Raw genomic sequence first — 12188 nt, 5'->3', positions numbered from 1 at the left:
AATGAACAGGGATTTAGACCCATGTTGAGATACTCTTTGCGTTGATTCTTGGCTTTCAGCTTTTTGAATTCCTTGTAACATACCTTTAATCTCCTTTTGTTCTCTTGTCCTCCTTCAAAGAGGAAAAAAGATGAAGAGTAGCCAAGTGTGCAAAGTGAAAGAACTCTTGCTTTTCAAGGTTGGGAATATGCATTTAAAAGATCCTATCAGATGAGAGGTTTGTTTTCTTTAGTTCTAGAGGAGCATAAAGAGTTGAGTTATAGAATTGGGTGCATACGGAAAGACCTGATATTGGAAGGATATTGAAATAACTGCAAGTGTGTGAATAATGGGATACCTGGAGCCCAGGTCCAGAAAATAAAGGTGAAAGTTGAGATTGTACTATGTCTGAGGAGTGTGCATCTTAGGAGGTTTAAGGATTCTAGAGAATCTTTATAACCATTGAAAATGACATATTAATTCATCAACCCCCAAGAGTTGCAGAGTAAAAACCATTCTGCTTCCAGATTGGAAGTGGACTGTAGAGAAGTTTTGAGAAAGATGACTTGGCATGGGGCCTCCTTCACAGAAGTCTGATGCATGTCCTGTAGGACTTGCACCCAGGTTCTTGAATTCCCTGATTTTCAGTATTTTCCTCCTCCTCTTTCTCCTTCTCTTCCCCTTCCTCCTCCTGCCACAGAAAGAACCACATCTTGCAAATAATCTTGGAGACACCCATATGTGAAAAACTTGGCCAAATGTTTCATGGAACAATACTTACTCTGTGTGATGATTTTTGAGAGTTTCCATTACATTAAATTAAAAAGTATTGGTCACAGCTCACTAAATTGATTTCAGGACTCACTCATGAGTTCTGACCCACAATTAAAAAAGATGTTGTCTGTCCTAAGAAACTGCCCAAGTCATGCCTGGTCTTAGTAATACAATCAAGGAACAAAGGGGGCTCATGCCTCTTTGCTGATTTATTTATTTTTTTATTCCTTCTGGACCATTTTGTTCCTTAAACTTGGAATTCAGTTTTTTTTTTCTCCAAAGTTACACTTTTTAAAAGATTTTTTAAGCTACCTTTTGCTAAGATGACACAATAATTTAACTATCACTGGCTAGAGTTGCATAAGAATTAACCTTTAAAAATATCTGGCTCTAGCCGAGACCTACCCTTGATTAAGAAAAATACGATCCATTCACATGGGCAGCTTTTACATGTTTTATGGGCATCAGATAGCCTTGCTGGTAAAAGTCTTAGAAGCTGGCCAGCTGATTTTTTTTCTTCATTTGAGAGATGCCCACAAACACACCAGTAGCAACCTGTTTGTAATTTTACAACAAGAGTGTAGTTTTTAAGAGGATGGAGGAATTATTGACACGTGAGAAAAGTCATTGCTCAAGTTTGTCTCAGCCTTCTGTCCTGGGCTATGAGGCTGTTTAACCAGTAAGGAATTGCCATCCCTGAAAGAAAATACCGTCTGTCTTAGCTGTATTCTTTCTTGACTATCAGCTTCTTAAAAGCTAGGGGTAGACTTTAACAGTTTTAATACTTGTGGTAAGATCTGAATCTAACTTACTATAAGACACTTATCTTTAAATTTACTTATAAGTGGCAGAAAATTACCTTGTTTTAAGATTTTGAGTCCATAACAATAATAATAAAATTTGGATGTCCCTATTTTAAAACCTGCTAGGTTTAGGTAGCTTCCTAAAATAACCAAAATTCATCCTTAAAGTATGTATTTTTACAAGTTTAAGAAGTAAAATCAGAATAGTCTGAAAAGTATTTAAAATATATATACTTAGTAAATACAGTGGTTTTTCTTTTGGGAGCAACGCAGAGTCCATAAATCTCTAGAGCTATGCCAGTTTTAGTTGAAAACTTCATTCGTTGCTTTGCTGTCTCATTTACCCATTTTCTTCACACACTGACGTTTTTTCAGTACCAAACTCCACACAATCTAAATTGTTACAGATGGAGGGGAGGGTATATTATTTGTGGTACCTTCCTGTAGGCAACTGTATTGTCAGTAGAACATAACTGTTAAGATGTACTGAATTGTTTTTTGTTTTTTTTCTCAACATTTTGTTTTGAAAAGTGTTAATTTTCTGGCAAATACTGAAATAGCCTTCACCTAATTGTACCAGTTGTTAACATTTTGCCACATTTGTTTTCTTTCTCCTTTTTTCCCCATTCTCCCTCCTGGTCTTCCTCTGCTACCTCCTCTGTATGTCTCTCAGCGGTGTTTTGAAAGTAAATTGCAGGCAACGTGACCTTTTACCCCTAAATATTTCAGCAGGTATCTCCCAAGGATAAAAACATTCTCCTACATAATCATAATGCCATTATCACTCTTAAGAAAATTAGCATTAATATGCCTTTTAATATATTATTGCTCAGTTCATTTTGAAGTTGCTCCAAAATAATGTAACCCACCACCCACCTCTATGCCATATTGAATTTTGGATCTAGTGAAGTTTCATGCAATACTTTTGGTTTTAATGTCTCTCTTAATCTAGAACAATTACTCTACCTTTTTTTTTTTTTTTTTTTAAATGACATTGACTGTTTTGACTAGTTCAGGTCAGTGGGCTTACAGACTGTCTCACATGCAAAGTTAATTTTTCATACATATTTTTAAGTCGTCCTAAAAGCCAGACTTAGTTTTCTGCACACGTTGATGAAATATGTGTGTGTTTGTGCGTTTGTCTCCTAGAGTATGGTCTCCGGCTCGGGAGTCAGATCTTCATAAAGGAAATGACCAGAACCGGTCTAGCATCTAAAGATGGCAACCTGCATGAAGGAGACATAATTCTCAAGGTGGGCAGAAAAGGACAGAGAACAGCTGGGTTCACGCTCAGCTTCATAGTCTGCATTTCCATGTTCAAGTGCCAATACAGTGAAACTTTGTTGAGATGCGAGTAGTCGATAATAAGACAAAGCCAGGATGAGCAGCAGAGAGATCATTTTTATCAGGAAAACCAGACTTGGAGATTTGTAATAGTGTAATGTCAGTTAAAAAAAAAAATCTCAACAAAGACTTTCTTCTTCCCTATTTATTTAAAGTTTAAGCTCCTATTCTTTAAATGAAGGAAAGATGAGAGGGCGAGTTGGTGGTATATGAATGCTGAATATTTAATAGTTTTTGTAAACCTCTCCAGTCAGGAAACATGTCCTAGTAGTAAACCAAACCATCATGTTGAGCTTGAAAGTTAAATAAATTAGCAGTGTAACTTAAGTACACTACAGCTTTCTCATGCCTGTGTTTGAGTTCCAGGCATGCGGGGTTATCTTTAATTTAAAGGATAATTCTTTTTTTTTAAATTTTTTAAATTGTTTACAATAAACTGCATATATTTAGAGTATACAATTTGGTATCCCAATCTCCCAGTTCATTCCCCTCCAACCCTCCAGGATAATTCATTTTTATTCAGTCATTCATCCTAAAGCCCATGTCTGTTTGAACAGCTGCTCAAAGCCTTTAAGTTTTGGAAAGGGAAAATAAGAATCTTCTGTTTTGCATGGAATGTTACTGTTCTTCATAAACACAGATAAATGGAACCGTAACTGAGAACATGTCTTTAATGGATGCTCGAAAACTGATAGAAAAGTCAAGAGGAAAACTCCAGCTCGTGGTGCTGAGGGACAGCAAGCAGACACTCATCAACATCCCCTCATTAAATGACAGCGACTCAGAAATAGAAGGTAAAGAAAGGGGAGGCTGTGAGATTAGCTGGAGGCGAGGAAGGCTGTCACTTCTGCATCGTCATCTCTGTTCAGTGTAGCCAGTCACCTGGAAGTTAAATTTCTAATGGAAGTCTCTCTTTTAAACCTTAATTCCAAGTTTGGTTGTTATTTTCTTATTAAAGGGTCTGCTGAAATTAAGATTCCAGTATGAAATTCTGGGGTACTTGTGAATCCCAGTGGACTCTGATTTAGGCTATTGAAACCAAAATGTTAGTAAAAAAAAAAATGTATGTAGGAGTGGTTTAAAGAACTAACCACATACATTTGTAAATTGCTCGTTCTTGCACTTTCTCATGTGGTTTTTTTGAAGTGACTATTAATATTTCCAACAAAGAGAAGACAATGTAGAGGACAGCTAAAACTGATAGACACCATCATAGAATGGCTGAATGTTGTGGGATTAATTGGTTAGCAGTCTGTGTAGCCTTTTCTCTTTTATGAAGCTATATTCATTTCTTTTTTTAACTTGAATATGAATTTTACATAGGATAACATTTATTTGGTTGCTCTTCATTTATTTCCATACACAAGCAAATCCAACTTCTTGTCCTTCAGAACAGTCTTGTGTCTTCTTGGCCCTTTATTCTTTTTTTTTTTTTTTTTGGGCTCTTGGGCATGTCTATTATTTATTTTTATTTTTTTAATTGAAGTATAGTTGACATACAGTATGTAGGATAACATTTTAACCATGTAAAAATTACCAATAAAAATAAGTAGGCATGCTATTTCCTACTTAACCATCTAGAATTGCCTTTGTGCAGAAAAGTTTAGAAAATATTAAGTTCTCAAGTTTAGAAACAGACTTTTTTTTTAAAGAATTATTTCATAAAACCTTAAAACTTAGTTTAATTTCTATTATATAACATGTCTAATCAGGTGGTTACTGCTATACGTGTACAGGAAAACAAATAGAGCATGAGAAATAGTCCCAGTGTGCTAGCAGCTTACAGTTTATTTAAGTGTGGTCCTCAGCCCACTAGTAGCATTGTGTCACCCACGAGTTTGATAGAATTGCAGAATCTTGGGCCCCCATCCAGAACAGTTGCCTGCTCACAAGTTCCCAAGTGACATGTGTGCACATTACAGTTTGAGAAGCACTGGTCTATGTGCTAAAAATGAGTGTGTGTGTACACACACACACACACACACGTTCCCGTCATTGGATTTTGTCTCTTTAGCGGCAGCTTTGATGGAAAGTATAATGAAAGAGGAGCATAAAATTCTGAATTTGTATTCCTCTTTGTTAATTAATGCCTTTCCTTTCAAACAACCAGTTTCTTTTTTTTAAGGAAGGACTGTCAGACTCATAGCACACTTACTGCCTGCCCTCTCTTCCGTTTCCCATGTTTCCTTGCCCAGAGAATAGAAGAGCTTCTGGCCCAGGTCTTACATATTTTATTGAAACGTCTTCTCTCATTTTTGAAACCAGATATCTCAGAAATAGAGTCAAACCGATCATTTTCCCCAGAAGAGAGGCGGCAGCAGTGTTCTGATTATGATTATCATTCCTCGAATGAGAAGCTGAAGGAGAGACCAAAGTAAGATGATGTGTATTTTCCCTTGTGCACACATCCCTGTGAGTGTACTCACATACACATTCGCACATCTGTCACGTGATGAGATATTAACATGACGTGTGCTTAAGTTCAAGAGAGGACGTGCAGAGCAGATGGTCCAGAATGGGCGCCACACCCACTCCCTTTAAGTCCACTGGGGATATTGCGGCTGCGGTCAGCACAGAGCCCTGCAAGGAACCCAGATACCAAGAGGAATCCCCAGGTGAGGCTCATTGTAAACAGTTGTGTTCAGGTGTCTGTGCTTGATAATTCCAGAGGGTGGCTGGAAGGAGAGGGAGAAATTATTTTTTTTAAAAAATCATTCTCATATATGGAAGAAGCACTCCTAACTCACTTAATATTGAAAAAATATATATAAAGAATAACAGCCCTTTGTATGTGCCAACAGGTTGGTCACCTTTTGTTGTATTTCATTAGTCATGGTCCTTTCATCTCCCATCCCTGATCCCAGCCTGAATTGTTTTCTGCTCACGACACTTCTGACACCAACTGTGTGGGTTCTGTGCTCCGCCCAGCTACCAGTTCTCAAATTCTCCAGACACTGACGGGTGTCCTACAATTCAATTCAGTGCTGACACTGACTACCTGAGTTCGTGCAGACGTCCCAGCTTAAGGGCTCAGTCTCACAAGATGCCTCACCACAGACGCCAGTCATAAGTCCCAACCAACCAGCTCTAAACTGGAGATTCCCATGACCCCCTGCTCAAGTTTGATAATGTGCTAGAATGGCTCACAGAACTCCGGAAAGCACTTTATTTACTACTATTGTTCTTTTTTTAAAGGATACAATTTAGGAACAGCCAAGTGTAAGAGATGCATAGGGCAAGGTATGGGGAGAGGGTAGAGAGCTTTCATATGCCTGCCAGGCACTCCACCCCCCCCACCACCTCAATGTTTTCACCCACCCTGAAGCATTCTGAATCCCCTAATTTATGGAGGCTTTGTCATATGCATGGCTTCCTCCTCCTGGTGACCAGCCCCATCTTGAGGCTTTCTAAGAGCCTCTCAGGAGTTATCTGTTTAGAACAAAGGATGCTCCTTATCACCAAGGAAATTCCAAGGGATGTAGGAGCTCTGTCAGGAACTGGGCTCAAAGACCGAACATTAGAGGAAAAGGATGCTCCTGGCACCTCTATCACTTCAGAAGTTACAGGGATTTTAGGAGCCCTGTGTCAGGAACTGGGGGCAGAGACCAAAGACATACTTCTAATTATGTCATAATCACATTTTGTCAGATTTGATTAGTTGAGGTCCTTTTATCTCCCGTCTCTGATCTCAACCCCATTCCCTACCCCTGGATTTAAATGCATAAATATTTATCCATGGGGAAAAAAAAAACAGCATTATTACGTGGCTTTGAAGTTATTAAATAAATGCTACCTGCTTGTAAATGTGATTATGCACCTTGCATTTTAAAGGTTCATTTCTCACTTCTTTTGAGAAATCATTGACACCTGCTAATGCCTCAAAATTAAACTTTAAAGACTTATTTTTGTTGTTTGATGTGATGACATATATGTAGCATAACGTACAGACTTGAATTTTTTTGTGGATTTTGCGATCTTTATATTTAAAGACAGACAAAACCTGTTAGTCCACGTTGATAATGATGGTTTTTAATCCACAGCTCCTCCGCCAAAACCAGTCCCGAGAACTGTTCTTCGTCCGAGTCCTGAAGATTTAGCAATATATGGGTATGCACTCCCGTCTGTCTTGCTTTCCCCCTTTCTTCCTCCACACAGCTCTGTCTCCTTAACTGAAATCCGGAAGAATGGTGTCCTTAAACTACAGATGGTGATTTTGCATATAATCACCTGCCTTTAACCCACCTCTGTGCCTGGTATTTGTGAGAAAGAGAAATCATTTGTAGGGAAAGTAAAATGTGGAAGTGAGTGAACTTTGTGATGTTAACTTTATCTGCTTGTCTACTTACCTGGCTAGTTTCCCAGATGTTATTCTGAATATTTGAGTTTGCCAGATCACAACCTCCCAGATGGGTGAAGTACTGCTTGACTACAGGGCCTCTGTAGGGGCTATAGTGACAGGTGATCCTGGCCTGTGGAGGGAAGGGAGAAGTGATACAGTGCTCTGCACTTGACAGTGAGAACCCTGGTTCCATGGTGTTCAAGAGCAGAGGCTCCTGGATTAGGATCCTGCTTCCCTGGACCCAGACTGTGTCTCCATTTAACAGGAGCCTTATGGGGTCAGCAGGCTTTCCTTTGAAAGAATCCTTTGAAGTAGAAGTCAGATAGCCTTGATTTTTGCCCTAACTCTGCCCATTATTTGCTTTTAATCTTGAATGAGTTTACTTTCTGTTTCTGTTCTTCCCTGGTAAAGTGGCCTACTGATATGCATCTCACAGCCCCAAGGAAGATAAAATTATAGATTATATGAGAAAAATGAGAGAGAGCTTTTTAAAGGGTAGATCACTCTATAGATAGAATAAATTAAATCGCTCACTGCTAATATTGGTTCCCATTTATAAAAAAAAAAAAGCCTCAACCCCCCCCCCGCCAAAAAAAGAAAACTCACCTCCCGTCTTTCTTTCCTAAAACTCGAACCCATTGCAGCCCCAATACCAAAATGGTAAGGTTCAAGAAGGGAGACAGCGTGGGCCTCCGGTTGGCCGGTGGCAATGACGTCGGCATATTTGTGGCCGGCATTCAAGAAGGTACCTCAGCGGAGCAAGAAGGTCTTCAAGAAGGGGACCAGATTCTGAAGGTATGAAATCCCAACCCCGTTTCTCGATGTCGCTGGGAAAGAGTGTGGTTTCCTGGAAGGTCTTACGTGAGGGACGGGGAAGTGGTCCAGCTTGTGAAGAGAGACCCGCTGCAGGTTTCTTGCTGCTGAGCATCGGGTCTCTTGTTTCCGTCGAATGTGTCTTGTCTCCTCAGTCCTGGAATCCGAAACGCATTCCTGTGCCTGTGGGACTTCATAGTGTTCAAGACCCCCAGGAAGATTTTTATGAGTTTGATTCACAAAAAAACTGAGACTTTAATTAAAGGCCTAGGTGGAAGATCGTTCAAAAGATCTTGCTGTTGGTTGGGTTTTAGTTGATTCCCCTGCCTGGTTGTCCCTCTTCAGGCCGTGACATAACTGAACAGAGTTGGGTGTTGGCATCAGATCGTCTGATTGAATCCTGTCCCAGTTTCATATTCGTTGGTGGCCCTGGCTCCAGCTCTGAGACTCGGGTTTCTGTATCTGTTCAGTGGGGATAAGAATACCTGCCTCACAGGCACCCCGGGAACATTAAAACAGACGATAACACACAAGGCACCCAGCAGAGTTCTTGGCACAGAGTAGGAAGGTCAGTGTCTGTTCTTTTTCCCATTGCAGAATAAGGAGTTGCTGCCCTCAGTGTGTTACTTACATCGGAAATTGTCCAGGAAGAAGGATCCCTGGTTAATCAAAATGTTGGTGCTTTGAAATTTACTGTGTGTATATTTGTGTAATCTGTTGGTTTAAAAAAGAACGATAAGCAACTCATCTTTGTTTTGACGTTTTATGAGATACATATCATGTGTTTTCCACCGACTTGAGAATTAACTTCAAGAACACTGAGTAACTTATGACTATAAAAATATCGAATGCTGGGGAATTGTCTTCAGCAGAATTTCTGCCTCTGTAACCTTGTATTTCTTATGCGTGAGTTACTAGGGTGTCTGGTAAGAGCGTCTAGCCTCAAAGGAGAGGGGAGAAAAGCAGAATTCCCAAGGAAGCAGGCAACAGAACACAAAAAGAGGTGGTCCTTTTCCTTCTTGGCCCTGTGGCCTCATGATGGTAGTTCGGATTTCATTTCTGGAGCAGATGAAGGGCAAGCCTTGACTGTGAGCTGTGCTGAAGTTTTCTGGTGACATTCTAGACCCTCTCTGGCTCTCATCAGGATCCTAGAAGACTAAGTGTACCTGAGTGAACCTCAGGGTACCACATGATCCTAGGAGATCCACTTACCACGTGCTACCGATAAGAACCCCGTTTGAGGGCCAGCTCATACAAATTTACTCCTGGGCTGATGCCAAAGAAGAAGAATTATGTTTCCTAACTGATGTGGGACCGTAGGAAGTTAGGTAGGAATTTGGAACCTTTTTGCTCACGAAGGTTCCAGGATGACATGTTTCTGTACCCCGGGGGGGGGAAAGATTTTCAGAATTTTCATGAAAAAAAAAAATAAATTCACTAAGAGGCTTGACAGACCTCTCCAAGTCATTAAAGATGAGGAGAGTCTCTTCCACGGGTAAAAGTTGTGATACACAATGTTTTCTACCTAAGAAAGCGTCGTTTCCTGTTACCACCCTGGCGACAAGGAAGAAACTGTGGGAACCAGCTTTTGCAGTAGTCTCATGTGGAGGTCAGGCAGTACATGGTCCTCGTTCTTGGGCATGCATAAATTTTCAGTTGACTACAAAAGGAGCCCTCAGTTCTGCAAAGGGCTGAAAAAGATTGATCTTGCCTACTGGGGCAGAGAAGTTGTGACACAGTCTTAGTGTAGCTGACACAGAATCCTCTTCAGGCTCATAGCAGACACAGCTAGACCCTGTAGACTACTAAATAGATAATGAAAGAGAATATTTATTGGGGAGGGCTATACAATCTAACCAAAGTGCTGTCCTGGCCTTTTTCCCTTTAATTTGTTTCAGCACTCCTTTTCATGGTCAGATTGAGTGTATCAGGGTACGATGTATGTACACTAAGCGCTTTATTCTGTTTTGGGTTTTTTAAGTGTAGCTCTTCCTTTTGTAAAGGTGATAGCTTGATATGTGGAACGAAAACATGAGTGTGCTGGGCTGTGGTGAAATACGTGCCTTGTAAATAACAGAAATACACGTGCTTTAGTGCTTGGCTTAGGTATCTCTTTGCTTATCTTTTAATCTGGTATGATTGTCATGTCTTTCAGAAACTATTAGAGGAAGGAAAAAAGAGAAAACCTTCCAAGTTTAGTTATTAACCATGTGAATTTTAGCTACCATGTGTGCTTTAATTTTGACCATTATAGTGTTTAGCTTGACAGAAAGTCAAGTCTCAGTCCATAGAGATGGACAGAGGGACCTCCAAGGTCTTCCCCTTATTTAAATAAACAAATACCAGCATGTACAGTACGTAAAAAAACATACACGTGGCCATATATAGATGCAGATGTAGCTCTGCAGATGGCACACAAGAGAGGATTAGATACCAAGGTGCAAATATTCCTAATTCAGGGACAGAAAGATGGAAATGAGCTGTCTTAAATGCTAAATATTGTTTCAAAGGAAAAGGAAAAGTTAACATGATTGGTTTAGTAAATCACTCTATTTAAAAAGCAGCAAGTAAATTTTAGTCTCATGCCTATTTTCACTTAATTGTAAATTCCAGCCTTAATTAAATTAGGCTGACTTAATGATTTTTTTTTTAGTAGTAAGGCATTACTCTTTGATTAAAGGATTCCACAAGTCCTCAATGATTGAAGAACGTATTTCAGAGGAATTCTGTATCTTCACTTCTGTAATACATTATTAAAATATTAGGTACTTTAAAATCATTTTTGCATTTTACTTATGTGTAATTATTGTCTTAAAGTGGTTTCAAGGTACGGAACAAAGATGTCAAATGTCTTTTTCTTTGTACCACTTTTCAATTTTACTTGCTTTCTAACTTGTCTCCTGAAAGCTGTGTACAGTGTACACTACTTGATCAGTGGGGAGCAAATGTGGGCTTCTTGCCCATTATGTATCAGAAGCTTAAATATATAAGCCTATATATTAGGCTAACGGTCTGTCGTAGAAGACTAATGCTCTTCAATTTCAGGTGCTAGAAGCAATAAGAAAAAGGTGGATTTGGTCAGAATCCTTATTTGTAGGCTTTTATTTAAGCCAATTTAAAAAGTATTAATGCCTTAAGCTGGGCCAGCACGCTCATTTTCCATAGACCCCACCACTCCTTATTGCATTATAGTTGTTGGATTCATAATTGTACATTACCTCCCTGGCCACCAGGAGGAGACTCGAGAGGAAGACAGACACAAATAAAAGAAATTGTAACCTGATCCAGTGACAAATCCTTGGTAGAATGGCATATTCCTAAGGGGTAGTGGGCTGTGTGGGGAGGCAGGAGGGTATGGTGGTGCCCACAGCCCAGGCCAGGTGCTTGGGAGGGCCTGAGTTAGGGCGCTAAGGATTTCTTTACATCTGGGGTTTTGCTCTGGGCAGGCCCTGATGAAAGCAAACAGATAAAAAGCTCACATGGCACCTTTTTGAGAACAACTTCTTATTTTTTTTTGTTTTTTTTTTTCTGTTTGCCCCTCCTATCAGGTGAACACACAGGATTTCAGAGGGCTCGTTCGGGAGGATGCCGTTCTCTACCTGTTAGAAATCCCCAGAGGCGAAATGGTGACCATTTTAGCTCAGAGCCGAGCTGATGGTGAGCAAGTTTGGTTATGAGTTTAGTGGGTGGTAGGGGAGGAAGGTAGCTTGGGACCAGAATAGACAAATCTGGGTGTTAAAAAATTGAAGTGGATCTTGACACCTAATCTCTAGGTCATAGGTATGTGGAAAGAATTTGGGTACCATTTAACTTCCTATAGGAAGGTTTTCTATGCACTCACTGAAAGAATTTCACTAGTTGTATGGTTTTGGGAGTAAAACTGCTTTTCTGGACAGAGATCCACCCTTAATTACTGTCTGAAGTCATTATTGAGTTTTTCCATATGACAGATGCAAAGGGCTACACCTGCTGGTCAGCTCTCATATTAACCCTTATCAGTCTGACAAGTTGTTTCAGCTTTCCAGGCCTTATTGTTCTCATTTGTAAAATGGGGGTTAGTAGAATCTTCTTGTCTGCTTCAGAGGGTTTGCTGGCAGCTGTATTAGTCAGGGTTGGTTCTCCAGAGAAATGGAACC

The 12188-nt window shown here is 39.9% G+C and overlaps 1 protein-coding gene across 4 annotated transcripts in view; it reads left to right on the top strand.

The window, feature by feature from the left end:
* The window catches only part of TJP2 (tight junction protein 2), a 118267-nt gene that overhangs the window by 87326 nt on the left and 18753 nt on the right, over positions 1 to 12188 (top strand). For all 4 annotated transcript variants that reach the window (XM_057720969.1, XM_057720967.1, XM_057720968.1 and 1 more), the window contains 7 exons: positions 2706 to 2809; positions 3541 to 3694; positions 5166 to 5274; positions 5382 to 5515; positions 6941 to 7007; positions 7884 to 8034; positions 11601 to 11709. In XM_057720969.1, the coding sequence (XP_057576952.1) occupies positions 2706 to 2809; positions 3541 to 3694; positions 5166 to 5274; positions 5382 to 5515; positions 6941 to 7007; positions 7884 to 8034; positions 11601 to 11709 (828 nt within the window). The remainder of the gene's footprint in view (positions 1 to 2705; positions 2810 to 3540; positions 3695 to 5165; positions 5275 to 5381; positions 5516 to 6940; positions 7008 to 7883; positions 8035 to 11600; positions 11710 to 12188) is intronic.

Source organism: Hippopotamus amphibius, chromosome 2, assembly GCF_030028045.1.
Source record: "Hippopotamus amphibius kiboko isolate mHipAmp2 chromosome 2, mHipAmp2.hap2, whole genome shotgun sequence".
Taxonomy (NCBI): Eukaryota; Metazoa; Chordata; class Mammalia; order Artiodactyla; family Hippopotamidae; genus Hippopotamus; species Hippopotamus amphibius.
This window is presented reverse-complemented; position numbering and strand designations above follow the sequence as displayed.